Source organism: Apostichopus japonicus, chromosome 12, assembly GCF_037975245.1.
Source record: "Apostichopus japonicus isolate 1M-3 chromosome 12, ASM3797524v1, whole genome shotgun sequence".
NCBI lineage: Eukaryota > Metazoa > Echinodermata > Holothuroidea > Aspidochirotida > Stichopodidae > Apostichopus > Apostichopus japonicus.
In genome coordinates this window covers 19,021,776-19,041,012 of record NC_092572.1, presented here as the reverse complement: position 1 = coordinate 19,041,012, position 19,237 = coordinate 19,021,776, and the positions used below count along the sequence as shown (strand labels likewise).

At 41.2% G+C, this 19,237-nt stretch overlaps 2 protein-coding genes across 13 annotated transcripts in view; one reads left to right on the top strand and one right to left on the bottom strand.

Moving 5' to 3' along the window:
- Nucleotides 1–19,237, top strand: part of LOC139977246 (uncharacterized) — a 45,471-nt gene that overhangs the window by 14,948 nt on the left and 11,286 nt on the right. For 2 of the 11 annotated variants that reach the window (XM_071986504.1, XM_071986501.1), the window contains exons 6-14: nt 2,068–2,222; nt 2,921–3,430; nt 4,621–5,025; nt 5,900–6,280; nt 7,017–7,385; nt 9,077–9,433; nt 10,099–10,467; nt 11,031–11,390; nt 18,681–19,037. In XM_071986504.1, the coding sequence (XP_071842605.1) occupies nt 2,068–2,222; nt 2,921–3,430; nt 4,621–5,025; nt 5,900–6,280; nt 7,017–7,385; nt 9,077–9,433; nt 10,099–10,467; nt 11,031–11,390; nt 18,681–19,037 (3,263 nt within the window). The remainder of the gene's footprint in view (nt 1–2,067; nt 2,223–2,920; nt 3,431–4,620; nt 5,026–5,899; nt 6,281–7,016; nt 7,386–9,076; nt 9,434–10,098; nt 10,468–11,030; nt 11,391–18,680; nt 19,038–19,237) is intronic. The other 9 variants (XM_071986507.1, XM_071986503.1, XM_071986502.1 and 6 more) reach the window with 9 other exon arrangements.
- LOC139977247 (uncharacterized) lies at nt 11,557–18,674 on the bottom strand. Of its 2 annotated transcripts, none has more exons than XR_011796495.1 (2): nt 11,952–18,674; nt 11,557–11,605 (listed from the first exon to the last, which is right to left on the bottom strand). XR_011796495.1 is itself a non-coding variant. In XM_071986513.1 (2 exons), the coding sequence occupies exon 2, from the start codon at nt 16,988–16,990 to the stop codon at nt 12,599–12,601; it is 4,392 nt and encodes a 1,463-aa protein (XP_071842614.1). In that variant the 5' UTR covers nt 16,991–17,519; nt 17,866–18,674; the 3' UTR covers nt 11,557–12,598. The 2 variants fall into 2 exon arrangements, 1 of the variants encoding a protein (XP_071842614.1); XM_071986513.1 differs by having other exon boundaries at nt 11,557–17,519; nt 17,866–18,674.

Below are 19,237 nucleotides of genomic sequence, written 5' to 3'. Positions count from 1 at the left end.
CATGCAGCCAGTTGGGTAAATTTCCTATTGCTAATACCTCTCTAGAACTGTCCTCACATATAATGCTTCGAAGCACTCATATTGACAGTACAAACAGTTCATAGCCTTCATCTGATAGAAACATACTGCTTATACTTACACTACGAGTGCTCTGAAACAGGACACGCCGGTATAGCAACAACAAAAAATGTCCCAAACTTGACGCTTTCATAAGAGCTGTGGCCACTTGATCATGAAGATATGATTATCAAGTGATACGTTACGATTCTGAACACATATTTTACACAATGGCACAGTATGCATCTTTACCATACATTATATTCATAATTTGAAGTACAATGCATTCGAGTTTGTTTATATTACACGTCGTACACCATTACATGGGCGGAGGTGGGTGTAGCATTCAGTCTGTAAAGGAGGTAAAGTTACTTCTACACGTTTCGGCAAACTAGATTCTATGTGTATTTCATACAACGAATTGAACTATTTGATTCCTTTCAGCAAAGGGGCACTATGTATTTCACCAAAAGGAACAAAAGGGTGCCTTGTATAATTGTAACAAATGTAAACTATGAATGACAATTTTTTGCCAAAAACGGTTCTAGTGATTTCTGAAGATGAGTACTGTTTGGTTCTCACAAAAACGGGGGAGAGGGATTGCATTTTTACCACTCTCTCCCCCGGGCTCCTCCACAGGTATACCGTAGAGATCAAACAACGGCAAGAGTACATGGGTGATTGTTCTAATTGATATACAAATAATCAGTAACAAGATAATCGTTAAATAGTATTTTATTCCATAGCGATTTTTCGTCAATATTTCGAGTAACTTCCACTTTGAAGTGCACTACTTGAGCTATATACTGTCTGACATAGTAATTACAAGTAGCCATGGTAGGTAACTACGGTAACACACCCTTCAGAATGCATAAACTGTTGTCAAATAGAAAGAAATAAATAGAAACAAAGCCCGGTATATCCGTGACATCTTGAAATCAGAATTGGAGAAAAAGTATAAATTTTGTAGAGGAGTAGGCCTACATCTTCATTTGGCTGTGAAAGTTTTACTAATCTTAAAACAACGGATCCCTTTTCTTTTTGGTTCCTCGTTGGAAGCTAATAAACCTAAGAAGTCAGGTTTGTGTGTTTGTGTGTTTGCGTGTGTATGTGTTTGTGTGTGTGTGTCTGTGACACTTGCGTTGGTCCGCGATAACTCAACAACAGAGTGATGGATATTTGTAATACTAGCTGTGTGTATGTATTAAAGTGAAAAGGTGCGCCCTATTTTTTGGTGCTGGCCTCATGAATATTAATGAGAGTATGGGGTCAAACGTAAAAATCTTTACATTGCAATAACTCCTCAACCTTAAGTCGGATTGGTATTATACAGTCGTTGGTTAATAGCTGGTACATGCAGGCCTATATTTTGGGACCATCTAGGCCTAACAAAATCCGGGCACATTTTTGGGCCGAGTGGGCCCAAATTATATCCACCTCAAATACATTTTCGGACACTTTCTCAATATTTTGGGCCCACATATTTGGGCCCACATATTTGGGCTTCAAATTCTGGTCGCATATGTATTTTTGAGCCAGTTTGTATCGGCCAAATACTTTTTTTAACCTTTTAGGAGCAAAATTTTATCCGGCCGAATTTTAAAGTTGCAATAACTCTACAACCTTCAATCGGATTGTATTCAAATTTGAAATACAGTTTACATGTGGGCCTAAATATTTGCAGCTCAAAATTTTATCAGGATCAATTTGGGGGCGAGTGGGCCCAATTTTATTTCCACCTCAATTGCATGTTCAGACACTTTGTTCGGACCATGACTCATTTGGGGGACTAATTAGTTTTCAACCAATATTTTGTCTGCTCAAGTGGGACATAACTTAGCTATGCAGTGACCGCTTCTGAATCTGTCAATTTGTGTGAAGTTGATATTTTCATTCATTTTATCAACTATGATATTGGGTGATGACAAACTACACTCTAATATCCCAATGAGCAAGGAACCATAGTGCCCGTTGAGCTCTTGCTAGTCTTAAATATTATTTACTTTATAGATATTTGATGGGCGGAGGTCTGTCTCCGGACGACATTGGTAGCAGGAAAACTTGTTTCATTCTGGATGCTGAAGGCGAAATAGGAGTAGCTGATTGCAGAAATACTGACGCTCCTACTCTTTGCCAGGTCTCAAACGAATGCCCGTTTGGCATAAGTGAGTTACGTCCTTGACAAGAGTTCTTGACTTCTAATAGTTCGGGTAATGCGAACGTATATATCGTAAAACAAGTATACTTTTTGTATCATTCTTAAATATCTTAGGGTCGAAAGGAATACGCAATGACAGCATTGCGCCAAGAATGTCAGTATATATGCAGACTCATTTTATTACGAGTAATAGGGTGCTTGCCCAAATCTATACACCTCCTTTTCGCTCGTATATATTAAAAATCAGCGACGTGATGGAAGGTTTGAATCATTGAAAAATCATTTTTGCCTCACATTTTGCATACAGAACGATGAGTATATTATATGTTCGGCTTTTCCAAGCCGTTAGAGAGAAATATTTCGAGTCAACAAGGTTGGATAGGAATCAAATTTGACCGTATTTATTTTGATGCCTGTCGGTGTGACGTTATGATTCATTTTCGTTTTTATTCTTTAGATAATATCTGGTTTTCGTTAAATATAATTTAATGAGCCTAATTGACCTTTGCATTGTCAATCAATTCTTCAGGAATGTGCTTCTTGTATTGGAACAAGTAAAAGTGCAATAAAGGTAGCAATACACCATTCTTGTTATTAACTTGGGTAGCTACAAACTGGGACGGGTTCTGCACTGTCGAAATGAAGTTTTCAATAAGAGATCTGAAATGCTCAACAGAGTATTTATGTTCTATTTTTCCGTCACAGGTAGCACACCACGAGTTGTAGAGGTAACACCACCTGATGAGGGAGTTTCCAACGGCACCTCCGTCACCTCCGATGGAGAAGAAAGAGAAGAGGATCGAGACACACCTTTTGTGCCTCTTCCAGAATCAGGAGAATGTGAAGCACAGACAATGGTTCTTTGTCGTGATCTGGGGTACACAATGACTCGCTTTCCAAACGCACTCGGAATGCCGAATCAAGAGGATGCCTTCAACGAGTTGAAGAGATGGGCTCCTCTCATAGGGATAGGCTGTTCGCCTCACATGAAGGAACTTCTCTGTTCTCTCTACGCTCCACCATGTATGTCTGCTTCCTCCCCAGCACAACTTCCATGTCGAGAGGTTTGTGAATCTGCAAAGGAAGGATGTCTCCCACAGATGCAAAAATTTGGACACAGTTGGCCAAATGTGATCAATTGCACAAAATTTGCTTCCTACAGCGGTTCTGAGTCGTGCTACATGGGGTCATTAACAGTGTCAGACTCACCATCTGGTAAGAAATACCCCTACTCTATTTTGAATTGAGTAGTCTAGCTTGTGCAATCTAACTAGTAGTTTGGCCGATAGAAAACTGATCTCTGGTCTTTTCTTTGACTTTGATAATTTAGAAGTATCTTCCGAATGTAATATTTGCCTCATAGTAAATGGTTATAACTTTTTAAGCACTTTATTGTTGATTGACTCAATACTAGTGTAAGATTCCTTTCTTCCATGGTCGGTGACAGACTCTTGCGAACAGATCACAGTCCCAATGTGTGGGAAGATGACATATTCGTCGACATCATTGCCAAATACGTTTGGTCACGAAACCCAAGAAGAAGTCGGATTAGAAATTCATCAGTTCTGGCCTCTTTTCGAGATCCAGTGTTCACCATTTCTTGAAGAGTTTCTTTGCTCAGTATACATTCCTCCTTGTGGGCATATCAGTAGCACGACTTGCAAAGAACTGTGTGAAAGGGCCAGAGATTGCAAAGCTTAATGAAGCAGTTCGGATTTGTATGGCCTGGTACTCTGGCTTGTGAATCTCTTCCGTCCCTTGAAGAAGATACGACCTGTTTCTTGGGAAGCTTACAAGATGGTACAAGTTCAGGACTTTCACCCCTTTTCCAAAAATGACAAATCGTAGCTAGCTCACTAAACATTTCAGTGACTGTTGCATAGCATGTGTTCTTAAACTACTATGCTCTGCTGCATCTCTCACCCTATTTTTACATATTCTCGGCTGTTTTACTCTCCTTTAGTTCCCACTTCCATAGTTTTCTCAAAAAACTACCTGCCTCGACTCCTCTTGTCCATGTGCTGTACCGTCAAACACGGGCATCATTTTGACGTCTTCAGTACCGAACAGCATCTCCGACATGCCCACATAACTATGTAACTTTTAAAAAATCGTTAGACGATCACATTACTACATGGAGTCACTTATTTCGTTTCTGAGTCGATTTTGATGATATTTCTTATTATTTAGTCTTAAGCTGATTCAAGTTGTCTCGAGGACAACAAGAGCTTTATAAACAACAGAGTATGCCGTTCAATGATAGTGATGACGATTTCGCTGGTGGTGATGTCGACGACGATGATGATTACTGGTGATGGTAGTGGTGACGGTGGTGGTGATGATGATTATCATCACCATTATCATTGTTATCATTATTGTTTGTTTTTTGTATTTTTTCTTTTCAGGCTCAGCGTCTGGTACATGTGAGCTAATTGAAGATCCAATGTGTCTTGACTTTGGATATAGCTACACGATGATGCCTAATGGATTTGGTCAAGCCACCCAAATGGAAGCCAGCATGGGTATGAATGCATTCCAGTCACTCATTCTTCTTGGTTGTTCACCGGCCCTTCCAAGTTTCCTTTGTGGCATGTTTTATCCAGTGTGTACGAATGGCATTAACGTTCTGCCGTGCAGAAGTCTCTGTGAGACCGCTCGCTCTGGGTGTGCATCATTTGTTGAAGCCATTGGCTTGGAATGGCCTCCTGAGCTTGACTGTGCCAACTTACAAGAAGACGAACTGTGCTTTAACGGAACTTCAATGTCAGAAATGCCAGGCGAATCAGAAGAATCAATGACACCACCCTCAGGTGAGGATATAATAGTTAATCTTAGTCTTATCATGTCTCTTTTTGACATTAAACCCTCGTAAACTATTTGCTTAACATGTGAAACCAACGTTTATGCAAGATATTTCCTGTATTTCCAGCTTTATAGAACTAATTTTACTTCAGCCTATGATTCATTGCTTTACGAATAGCTCTTTTACTGAAAACTTTATCTCGCTTCGTAAATTCACGATAAATCAGGACCATTTTGAACATTCTAACAGAGGGGAAATTGCATGGCCCGAGCCCAACGCGTGGCCTCCTCATTGTAAAAGTGTGTTAAAATCTTTCATTCTCTCAATTTTAATCCTAATGTTTGCTGTCATCCGTGTGAAATATCTTTGGTTATCACCCATGACTGCATATATCAGTCATAGAATTTTGCAGCAAATATCGGTTAGTCTCTCTCGACTGGATAAAATGGATAACTGGGGGTGTCTATATCTTTACGAAACCCTAGACCTCCACCGGTACATTTTATAATCTGACAAGGGCCTCAGCACGCAGCTAAACAATATCAAAATATGAAGTTACAGAAACTGCAGGGAAACTTCTACTTTCTGACAGGTATTTTGGACATGAAAATCTCTTCCAGGCACTAACAAGTTCGCTAATTATCCTTGCAGAAAGATTGATAATACCTAGTATAACTGTGGATTCTGAAGGTACGTAAGGGTTGACTTAAAGGACTCTGTTTTGTTCCCCTTTAACCGTGTATCTTCAATACCGCCCTCCCGTATCCAACAAAATTCTACGTGCCATATGAAAATAAAACGACACTTGTCGTGTTGTTGATTGTTATAGTTTTAAACACGTATATATCATACTGTGCTTGTTTACCGTTCACTGTACAAAGGACCGATATTGGGATCTTGCGAGGAGATATCTTCACCCATGTGCAAGAACTTACCATACTCATCTACGTCGTTACCAAACAACTTTGGTCATCAATCTCAGGATGCCGTGAATGCAGTAATCGTGCAAATGTTACCTCTCGTTCAAATCGAGTGTTCTCCCCACCTCGAGGAGCTTCTTTGCTTAGTACATTTTCCTCCCTGTGGGTCTTTACGATCACAGGTTCCATGCCGTGAGTTATGTGAGGCTGCAATGAGTGGATGTGCCCCCATAATGAGTGAATTCGGATATGAATGGCCTGAATATTTGAATTGTGAAGAGCTTCCGTCTTTCAGCCAAACCACCTGCTTCATGGGCAGCATAGCTCTATTCGATAAGTCCAGTAAGTTCAATACTTAACATTCATTAGTTGAATAAGTATACTTTGTTATGTAGAGAACCATCTAATGATTCCGTTGGTCAATCTTACAGTCAGGTGTAAATCCATCCAATAACACAGTAACGTTAACTTACACGCGCTGTCTCACCATTCAAGTTCCAAAATTTGCATTTATTGTCATACGTTAAGTTAAAGTAACAAGGTACTTCGATAGCCCAGCTGATACTTTTATTGCCGGTGTGACAGTGGGGAAGGGGAAGGGAAGGGCGGATCATAAATTTCCACATACTGACTTAAGTAGGGGTATGAAGCTTTTTTGGAATGTCGGGAGGGGATAATGTCATAAAGGAGGACTTTGAGGCACTGAGATCGTCGAAGCCGATTCTGTGGTTCAATTGAGCACAGTTTGAAACTGAAGGATCCTTCTACGAGTATTTTGTCTGATGGGGAGGGGCGGGAGGGGATGTATCCCTACAGGAAATATCTACAAATTCCCCCAAACCCTTGTAATGATCAAACGACCACGTTATTACTTTATAAGATTATTTCCACGAATACTCAAATGACGTCAGAGAAGGAACTAATGGGTGTTACTGTTTATCAATGTACCTCTTTTGTACCTCTCACCATTTCGAATGAAATAACCTAACCATATATTTCCTTCTAGTATCTTTTAACGACCTTCTAATCATCGTATAGTGTCTATCGACGAATTTGTAGTGTGTTCTTGTTTCCATAGACTCGGCAGAAGCCAGCGAAACTTGTCAACCACTCCGTGTTCCATCTTGCTCTCACATGCCTTACAGCTTTACTGAAATTAAAAACACAACACAGGAGCAGATTGAAACACTGATGCAAAATTACCTTCCTCTAATTCAGCTTGGTTGTTCTTCGGCGGTGATTGACTTTTTTTGTACTATACATGCGCCCCCCTGTTTTTTCAATGGAAGACCCAGCTTCATTTGTCGAGAAATGTGTGAAGCCGCTATAGATGGCTGTCCTATTCTGCAGCAAGCATCTGCAGACCAGTCAGTGAATTGTAACTTATATGCGTCGAAATCGTCTGGTTTGTGTTTCTACGAGGAGACAGAAATGGACCAACCATCAGGTATGACCGACGATATATATATATATATATATATATATATACATATATATATATATCGTCGGTCTATATCGGTCTATATCGTCGGTCTATGTCTGTATCGGTTTGAGAAGTGAAGGAGTCAGACCTATATTCTCTGCTGATGAAAATATCCAACTGTGACATCTTGCCCTAGGGGTTCTTCTGAATTATTCCAAATGTTTTCCAAAAGATAAAGATAATGAAAACTATCCAATAAAATGAAGCAAAAGCACAAGCAAGCACAATTCCGCAGGGACTAAAAATATACAATAGTGTCGACAATTTTAATTAGGGAAAGAGCAAGTAACTCTCTGTTCTCAGAATGCTGACCTCGGTCACGTCTGTATATTCATTTGGCATGATCAGGGCCCAGCAGTTATGATGAAAAGGTGATGCTGTTACTTTTTCTTGATTGGCATCATCCCGGTAGAAACAAAAGTAGTACCATGTAACATCCTGTGTCAGTCTAATTCACGATGCTCAAAATTACGATCATCCTTTTAGTTCTCAAATACACTCTCCGCCGAAATGGTAGCAATGATGAGCTGGGGTATTGAAAATTTAAATGTAATATATAAAAGTAAATGGTGCCCATCAGCGTTTCCTCGGTGATCGAATTAGAAAATGTATAGTGATCCTCAGTGATCGAATTAGAAAAGGTATAGAAACAAATCATGTCCACCCGGTGTCCTTCGTAAACTAATAAAATGAAAAACAAGGTAGAACAGAAAAGGTACTCCACGATGGTTCCTATTGATTTCCTCCTCCCTTACCTCCTACCTCTCGCGTCCTCTGACTTTCGCTGATTCTCTCCCAATGGTTGCTATTGATTCTCTCCTCCCTTACCTTCCTACCTCTCGCGTCCTCTGACTCTCGCTGATTCTCTCCCAATGGTTGCTATTGATTCTCTCCTCCCTTACCTTCCTACCTCTCGCGTCCTCTGACTCTCGCTGATTCTCTCCCAATGGTTCCTACTGATTATGTCCTCCCTTATCTTCCCTACCTCTCTCGTCCTCTGACTCTCGCTGATTCTCTCCCAATGGTTCCTACTGATTCCCTTCCCCCTTACATTTCTACCTCTCCCTTCCTCCGACTCTCGCTGATGCTCTCCCAATGGTTGCTATTGATTCTCTCCTCCCATACCTTCCTACCTCTCGCGTCCTCTGACTCTCGCTGATGCTCTCCCAATGGTTGCTATTGATTCTCTCCTCCCATACCTTCCTACCTCTCTCGTCCTCTGACTCTCGCTGATTCTCTCCCAATGGTTTCTATTGATTCCCTTCCCCCTTACATTCCTACCTCCCTCTTCCTCTGACTCTCGCTGATACTCTCCCAATGGTTCCTACTGATTCTCTCCTCCCTTACCTTCCTACCTCTCTCATCCTGTGAATCTCGCTGATTCTCTCCCACTGATTCTCCTTCCCGCTTCTTCTTCTTCTTCGTCTTCTTCTTTCTTCCAAAAATATCAATGATTTATTACGTGGTTTCTAAAAGAAAGAAGAATTATATTATTTCCGACTGCAAAAATTACTGTAGCAAGGGGATAACGACATTGAAATAAACCGTCGCTAAAATAGTTACTGTTTGCAAGTAATTATGATCAGTTGCGAAGAAAATTCTGGCGAGCAGACATCATCTTCTCCTTTTTTTTTTAAATTTTTATTCATCGACAGATTCTTGTGAAGAAGTCACAGTTCCCTTATGTCAGGATATGCCATATTATTCGACGTCATTCCCAAACATGTTTGGTCAAGTAAGCCAGGAAGATGCCGCACTTGAAGTTCATCTGTACGAGCCTCTCGTTCAGATGCAATGTTCACCACATATAAAAGAGTTTCTTTGCGCAGCCTACGTCCCTATGTGTGGTCCCACAATGCGCACACCTTGCAGAGAGCTGTGTCAAAGTGCACGAGCGGGATGTGAAGACCTCATGGTCAATTTTGGATTTGAATGGCCTGGACAGCTAGCCTGTGAATCTCTTCCTTCCTCTCAGGAGGATATGGATTGTTACATAGGAAGCCTACAAGATGGTAAGCGTTTCTTTTTGACAACGCAGATGCCTTGTAAAGTGCTCTGGTTATACCGGAATACCGATAGTATTTTGATTTGGTGCTCGCCCTGTACGGTCCTGTGTCACATTACTTATGTCAAATCAGCACTTTCCAGTGGCGCTGGTACGTGGGGGGGGGGAGGGCATTGCCCTCCCTCCTTCCCATCCCCCGCCCCGCCCCACCACTCTCTCTACCTTCCATTTTACATAGTACACAAGAGTATGCGTTTTTGGTGCTTGACAATAGCTATAAGGGAGAACGAAATAGCCGAAATTACCCAATATCCTTGTAATGGCCAAATGATCACGTTATTTTAAAAATTTATTTATAACCTTTTTTGCGTTTTTGGTGCTTGAAAATAGCTACGAGAGAGGGAACAGGAAATATCTACAAATTCCCCCAACCCATGTAATGATCAAACGACCACGTTATTACTTTATAAGATAATTTCCACGGATACTCAAATGACGTCAGAGAAGGAACTAATGGGTGTTACTGTTTATCAGTGTACCTCTTTTGTACCTCTCACCATTTTCGAATGAAATAACCTAACCATATATTTCCTTCTAGTGCCATTTAACGACCTTCTAAACATCGTATAGTGTCTATCGACGACTTTGTAGTGTGTTTCTTGTTTTCCATAGACTCGGCACAAACCAGCGGAACTTGTCAACCACTCCGTGTTCCATCTTGCTCTCACATGCCTTACAACTTTACTGAAATTCAAGACACAACACAGGAGCAGATTGAAACACTGATGCAAAATTACCTTCCTCTAATACAGCTAGGTTGTTCTTCGGCATTGACTAACTTTTTCTGTAGTATACATGCGCCCCCATGTACTATCACTGGCATGCCCTTCTTCCCTTGTCGAGAAGTGTGTGAAGCCGCTATAGATGGCTGTCCTATTCTGCAGCAAGCACCTGCAGACCAGTCAGTGGATTGTAATCTCTTTCCGCCGAGATCGTCTGGTATGTGTGTCTACGTGGAGACCGAAATGGACCAACCATCAGGTATGACCGACGATATGTATATGTTTGTGTCAAGGACAAAATGCAATGAAAAGTATTTGGGCCATCGCCCTTCCCTCTCACTCTCGCTATGACCACGTTATCGATCAACGAAAGTTGATCACCATCATCATTATCATCATCATCATCATCATCATCATCATCATCATCATCATCATCATCATCATCATCATCATCATCATCATCATCATCATCATCATCATCATCATCATCATCATCATCATCATCATCATCATCTTCATAATCATAATTATTACACGATTATTTTGCGCTACATGCCATATGATATCGTACATTCATTCATCCATTCGCTCTTCCATTCGTTCGATCGTTCATATTTCATTGTTCATCTCTTTCGCTCACTTATCATTAATTTCATTCATTCATATGTTCATTCATCTATTTCAGTCTTTAATTCATACCTGCCTCATTTCATGTTAGTGTTGTCGTTGGTGTTTTTAATTTTGAAATATTTGAGGTAACTTTTGGGTTACATATTTTGTTTTGGATGCACGATATTACTACGCCGTGTCTTATCATCTCAGGCGCAGAGTGTGAACCTTTAGAACTGACTGCATGCCAAGGTTTTGGGTACACGCATACCGCATTCCCAAATTACCTTGCTCAACAATCACAATCAGAGGCAGCATTGTTTGCGAACATATTTGATTCGATTGAGAATACCGGAGAATGTGCGGACGTCTTTCTCGAGTATGCTTGTCAGCTTTTAGCGCCTAGGTGTGTTGGGGAACCCATGAGGAGGGTACCACCTTGTAGGCAACTATGTGAGAGAACTCGTAGTGCCTGTGCAAGCCTATTTGATTCAGAAGATTTGAGCTCGATAATTGATTGTGAAACACTCGACGCCTTTGGATCTTATTGTGAAGATGATGAAAATATCGGTGGTATGTACCCAGATACTATCTAAACAATTTGCACAGTATGGTAAGAATTGTCAGGTATTTTGTAGAATTTTAATTTTAAATTTCATAAAAGTTGGCCGTAAAATGATGTCACGGGTAAGGTAAAAGTATTCGCTGGACAACGTAAATACTCGAGGCGGATGGCGTGTGTCTTTTCTATGAGTTTTATTTAGTCCTCGTAACCAGGGGCAAAAACCCTGAAACACAACGTAAAATGTACGCATTGTATAAACAAATATTTCACACAAATAAGACGTTACATCGGCAATATGAAACATATCAAACATGCATTGATCTCGCTGTATGATCCCATGATTTTACACCTTATTAACACTTATCACCTATTTACAATATGCCCTCCCTATACAGACATTCGATACTAACAAACTTCTCATAAATATATTTTATATGTGCTTTCCAATCTCTAACATATTCCGGCCTCGCTACACTCAAATAAGAAACAAGAATACGACTAACTAGTTGCGTTCCCACTACTGCAAAGTAAGGTTTGAATTAGTATACATAAGAAAATGAGACACTTACGGAATTCGGTCAGTTTCCGGCTTTTTACACGTATCGGTACGTCCTTTACGATATATGACAAGATATATATATATATTGCCACGAAGTCACCAGCGGGGAACTGAAGTTGCCCCTACATATACTATATTAGAATAGTGAAGTACTGCGGGCTAACGTCGCCCAACGGACATCGTGTCCAACTGCAACAAGTAACTGCTGTGGTGCACCCAGCACCCTTGCACCAAGTATACTATACCAAACACGAATACCACGCCCTGACCTGCTTACCCGGCCTATTCATACCAACCCTTTACCTGCATTTTATGCAAATTAATCTAAACAAAGACTTGCACAAATTCCATTGATGCCCGTCGAGCAATCAGTGAATTAAACAAAGCATATACTAGAATGTCGTATGTTACTAATTTGAACTTCGTGAGCAACACAGACAACAAATGAATATTCATCAGTAAATTTATACAGCTGCACGATAGTCAGTAGACTTGCGTCAAGCATGCTCGTGGCACACCCCCCTTCTTAAGATAATTTACGAGAGAACATACAGAGTATAAAACTTCCTTTTCTTTACACAGAATTAACTTATATACAAAACGAGCTCAATACTCTATAACCAGCGAGTTACATACAGAACATTTAACATATACTTCTCAAGCTGGGCAACGACTTAAAAAGTCCGTTCCATAGTTCTCTGAACCTTTGATTGCCTTAATTACAAATCTGAATGGCTGAATACATAAGGCCCATCTAAGCACTCTGCTGTTCTTTATCTTGGCCTTATTTATGTACACCAACGGATGGTGGCCCGTTTCCAACAAAAATTCAACCCCGTACAAGTAAATCTGAAACTTTTCCATGGCCCAAACAACAGCTAGACATTCTTTCTCGATGGTAGCATATTTAACTTCTCGAGGCAGCAACTTTCTACTGGCGAAACATATTGGGTACTTTACACCATCCTCTTCCTGCATGAGTACTGACCCAACCCCTACATCCGAAGCGTCACATCTAAGAATGAATGGTTTCGACATGTCGGGTAGGTGCAAGATTGGTGCGGAAGCTAGCCTTGATTTTAACGTGTCAAATGCAGCACCCTGAGAAGAACCCCATTTAACCCTGTTTGGATTAGAACCTCGCGTGAGATCAGTTAAGGGAGCTGAAATAGCCGCGAAGTTTGGTATAAACCGACTATAATAGCCAACAAGTCCCATAAATGATCTCACTTCCTTTTTTGTAGTAGGTATCGACGCATTTAAAACCTTCTGCACCTTGTCGGGCTGAGGGCTCAAGATCCCTTCCCCAACCACGTAACCTAAAAATTCTAACGATGAATAACCAACAAAACACTTTGTTGGTCGCGCTGTAAGCCCGGCGCTCCTAAGACGCTTAAGCACTGTTGCCATCAGTTCTACATGACTATCCCAATCTGTGGAGAACATTAATATATCGTCGATGTAGTTAACAGTGTTTTGCAACCCATCAAGCAGCCTGCGCATCATACGCGTAAATACGGCAGAAGCGTTGACAACACCAAAAGGCATGACTCTGAATTGATACATTCCTTGATGCGTTACAAAAGCTAGTTTCTTTCTCTCTTCTACGGCAACCGGTATCTGCCAATAACCTTTTGATAGATCTATTTTTGTAAAATACTTCCCCTTAGATACCTTTGCCATCAAGTCCTCAACACTGGGAATAGGTTCGGGGTCAAATAAAGCAACCTTGTTAAGCTTTCTAAAGTCAACACAAAACCTGTTTGACCCGTCTTTTTTGCGAACCAACACTATTGGCGATGCGTACGGCGAATAAGACCTTTCAATAACATCAGTTTCTAACATGTACTCTATTTCTTCCTCTATAACCTTTTGCGTACTCAATGGAATTGGATACGGCCTACTTCTTACAACTTCATCCGTTACCAATGGCAACGTATACTCAAGTAAATTCGTACGACCAGGCGTATCGGTTAACACATCTCTGAATTCAGACAATACAAGCGAAACCTCTTTTGCTTTGTTTTCGCATAGCTCTGAATTCACATTGACATCTCTAAAACATTCTTTTGATATAGAAGGAGGTAGTACTATGATAAACTTATCTGTTTCAGAATTATTTTCCTCAATGATTGCGCAAGATCCACTCTGCTCCTCTAACACACTCCCAGCTGAAGCAATATCAACATTTCGATCGGATGTTCGAACAAAATATTTCTTTAGTAAGTGTGCGTAAAATGTTTTGAGTCTTCCCTCTTTGTTGACTCTATAGTCGTACTTGCCTACCTTTCCTACAATATGATAAGGCCCTTTCCACTGCATAGTTAGCTTGTTACTGTCTGTAGGTAACAAAATTAGAACTTGGTCATCGACATTGAATTTTCGATCACGTGCCCTTGCGTTATAATATTTCCTGTATCTACTAGACGATTTGGCCAGCTCGTTTTGAGCCAAATAACATGTTTCCTCAAGTCTTTCTTTCGAATCGATCACATACTGATTGGTAGTTTTAACTTCTTCCTCCTCTATTTCACCCGTCCACAAATCTTTCAAGATACCCATTGGCCCTCGGACCGTCCTCCCATACAACAATTCAAATGGGGAGAATTCTAGTGATTCTTGGGGGACCTCACGATAAGCAAACAGCAGGGCGGGTAAAAATCGATCCCAATCACGTGGTCTTTCAGCGGACATACGCCTTAACATTTTTTTTAACGTACCGTTAAATTTCTCAACCAAGCCGTTGCAAATTGGATGGTAAGGTGTAGTGGTTAGTTGTTTGATCTGCAATACCCGACTAATCTCCCTCATGAGATCGGAAGTAAACTGACTTCCCATGTCGGTCAGAATTTCTTTGGGAAACCCCACCCTAGTAAATATCTCGAGTAGAGCTTCGGCTACACGCTCTGTTTCAATACTAGGCAGAGCAACTGCCTCTGGGAACCTCGTAGCATAATCTACTAAAGTCAATACATATCTATTCCCTCGATCTGACACTGGAGCTAACGGACCCACTAAATCGATAGCTACCCTATGAAACGGAGTGTCTATAAGTGGCATGCGTCCTAACGGTACTTTGGAGATTCTACCCTTCGAAACCGTTCTCTGACATATATCACAAGACACACAAAACATTTTCACATCGTTTTGGATACCAGGCCAATAGAAATTGCTCGTGATCCTATCGTATGTTTTTTTGACACCTAGGTGACCAGACAATGGCGCTTCGTGGCCCACACTTAACACTTTGTTTCGAAACCTTTTAGGCATCACTACCTGACGAAATTCTTTTTCACCTCTTGACTTCGCCGACTTGAATTTACGAAACAATACATTATTTACTATCGTAAACCTAACCTCATTTCCACCTCTCGTCATTTTGACATTACCAGTCTTTGCTATGTCATACAATTTGGCAAAACTAGGCTCGTCTTTCTGAGCCTGTATCAATTCTTCTCTACTAATATCTAACTCCTCCGACTTTGCGGTTCTCAAAGGCTTGAGAGGTTTCTCCCTTTTTTGCTTTTGAGCTCGGGTCTCGACAGCACCACTTACAGAACCTGAATCCTTACCACTACTTTCAAATTGAGGGAGATTCCAATTCGGGTCTGGGTCCTGTGGTTCTCTGACACCATTGATATTTCCCAGAATTAAATCATATAACGGACTTTCCATTACTAGAGCCTCCACTTCTCCCTGATAAAATGGCGTATCAACAGCAATAACAGCAACTGATACGTCACGTACTGTACCATCAAGAAGAACACAACGTTTGTTTGCACCTGTGAACTTTGAAGGGTCAACGAATTTCCTCCGTGCTACAACCGTAGTGCAACATGTGTCCCTTAATACCGACACCTTTGACGACCCAATGTAACCCTCCCTCACAGGCATACATCCATAATTGGTTTCTACAGCACTTACTTTAGGCAGACCGTGTTTGACATTGTCCTCCCCTACCAGTAATTCGGAGTCGGTTTGACAAGCGGCCGCCCTTTCTTTTACCTCTGCCTTAGAGTCACTACCCTCTGACAAACCTGCACCCCTGTCATAACTACGACCTTTTGAGGCATATGTACCCCTATGTTTCTTACAATCGCGAGAAACATGACCCACGTCGCTACAATTATAACATTTCTTGTTCTTATTCCACTCCATGCCCTTATCTACCTGCTGTTCAAACTGTAAATTGTGGTTAGATTCTTGTTTTGAAGAACCCTTCTTGTCCCACTGTTTACCCCTGGCGTCGACATAACGATCAGCCCTATAAGCCATGTCTTTGACACTAACAGGTTGTCCCTCTTTAACAAATATACGAAGATCCTTCGGACACATACAATAAAATTGATCTTTAACCATGAAGTCTAGCATACCTTTATAAGACTTAGTCGTATTGCTAAGGTCCACCCAGCGTTCCAAGTAACCTGTGAGTCTATCCACTAATTGGATGTAGTTTTCCCCTCCTTCAAGCTTTGAACCTCTAAACTTTCTACGAAAACCATCGGCATTCATATCATAGATACAAAGTAACGCTTTCTTAAGGATGTCATAATTCTTAGAATCATCATCCGACAATCTTGAATAAACATTAAGGGCTTTGCCCGTTAACAGGGCACTCAACAATATGGCCCATACTGATCTTACTTTTCCTGCCGCGGTTGAGTACCTCTCGAACCTTTTTAGGTATGAGTCAATATCGTCTGTTTTTTCGTTAAAACATGGTATCTCAGGCTTTTTGAACGGTGACATTTGCGGCGAGCCTACATCCGGTTTTCCTGAGGACCGCGTCTTCACGTTTTCCTCTGCAATTCTTAGTTCAATTTCTTTTAACTCCTTTTGATGTTCTCGCTCTCTCTGTCTTTCGTCCCTTGTCTGTGCATCCAGATTCTTTGCAAAATCAATTAGCGCCTGCCCTTTGAGGTCAAGGCTTTCTCCCTTTTCGATATAATTTTGAAACTCTGCCATTTTAGGCAATTCTGTAGTGACGAGGGGCACGAAATTAACACATAAGATCAATGAAATGCGAACAATAATAATCACCTCTTTCATCCCAGAACGAGCTCCCAGAACAATTAGAGTAAAACTTGCTCACACCCAGTTCGTTCGTCGCTTTCTATTGTTGACGAGAATGACGAGAATGACACAGACGTCGGACGGCTCGTTTGGCTCTGTTGAGGGCGCTCGCGGCCCGCAAAACGTCAGGCGAAGTTTCTGATGCTTAGTGCTATTGGTGGCCCGACGATAAACGACCAGACGATTAGTTCCCGGACTGGCCCCCAAATGTCACGGGTAAGGTAAAACTATTCGCTGGACAACGTAAATACTCGAGGCGGATGTCGTGTGTCTTTTCTATGAGTTTTACCTTACCCGTGACATTTGTGGTGGAAGTGCAGGGCAACGATCCCCGTACCTCTCGCACGCCAAGCGAGCGCTCTACCATTTGAGCTACACCCCCGGAGTCGGTTTGACAAGCACGGGTAAGGTAAAAGTATTCGCTGGACAACGTAAATACTCGAGGCGGATGGCGTGTGTCTTTTCTATGAGTTTTATTTAGTCCTCGTAACCAGGGGCAAAAACCCTGAAACACAACGTAAAATGTACGCATTGTATAAACAAATATTTCACACAAATTAGACGTTACATCGGCAATATGAAACATATCAAACATGCATTGATCTCGCTGTATGATCCCATGATTTTACACCTTATTAACGCTTATCACCTATTTACAATATGCCCTCCCTATACAGACATTCGATACTAACAAACTTCTCATAAATATATTTTATATGTGCTTTCCAATCTCTAACATATTCCGGCCTCGCTACACTCAAATAAGAAACAAGAATACGACTAACTAGTTGCGTTCCCTCTACTGCAAAGTAAGGTTTGAATTAGTATACATAAGAAAATGAGACACTTACGGAATTCGGTCAGTTTCCGGCTTTTTACACGTATCGGTACGTCCTTTACGATATATGACAAGATATATCTATATATTGCCACGAAGTCACCAGCGGGGAACTGAAGTTGCCCCTACATATACTATATTAGAATAGTGAAGTACTGCGGGCTAACGTCGCCCAACGGACATCGTGTCCAACTGCAACAAGTAACTGCTGTGGTGCACCCAGCACCCTTGCACCAAGTATACTATACCAAACACGAATACCACGCCCTGACCTGCTTACCCGGCCTATTCATACCAACCCTTTACCTGCATTTTATGCAAATTAATCTAAACAAAGACTTGCACAAATTCCATTGATGCCCGTCGAGCAATCAGTGAATTAAACAAAGCATATACTAGAATGTCGTATGTTACTAATTTGAACTGAACGTGAGCAACACAGACAACAAATGAATATTCATCAGTAAATTTATACAGCTGCACGATAGTCGTTAGACTTGCGTCAAGCATGCTCGTGACAACTTCCTACCTCTCTCATCCTGTGAATCTCGCTGATTCTCTCCCAGTGATTCTCCTTCCCGCTTCTTCTTCTTCTTCGTCTTCTTCTTTCTTCCAAAAATATCAATGATTTATTACGTGGTTTCTAAAAGAAAGAAGAATTATATTATTTCCGACTGCAAAAATTACTGTAGCAAGGGGATAACGACATTGAAATAAACCGTCGCTAAAATAGTTACTGATTGCAAGTAATTATGATCAGTTCTAAGAAAATTCTGGCGAGCCGATATCTCTTCTCCTTGTTTTTATTTTAATTCCATTCATCGACAGATTCTTGTGAAGAAGTCACAGTTCCCTTATGTCAGGATATGCCATATTATTCGACGTCATTCCCAAACATGTTTGGTCTAGTAAGCCAGGAACATGCCGCACTTGAAGTTCATATGTACACTCCTCTCGTTAAGGTGCAATGTTCACCACATTTGAAAGAGTTTCTTTGCGCAGCCTACGTCCCTATGTGTAGTCCCACAATGCGCACACCTTGCAGAGAACTGTGTCAAAGTGCACGAGCGGGATGTGAAAACCTCATGGTCGATTTTGGATTTGAATGGCCTGGAAAGCTAGCCTGTGAATCTTTTCCTTCCTCTCAGGAGGATATGGATTGTTACATAGGAAGCCTACAAGATGGTAAGAGTTTCTTTTTGACAACGCAGATGCCTTGTAAAATGCTCTGGTTATACCGGAATACCGATAGTATTTTGATTTGGTGCTCGCCCTGTACGGTCCTGTGTCACATTACTTATGTCAAATCAGCACTTTCCAGTGGCGCTGGTACGTGGGGGGGGGGGAGGGCATTGCCCTCCCTCCTTCCCATCCCCCGCCCCGCC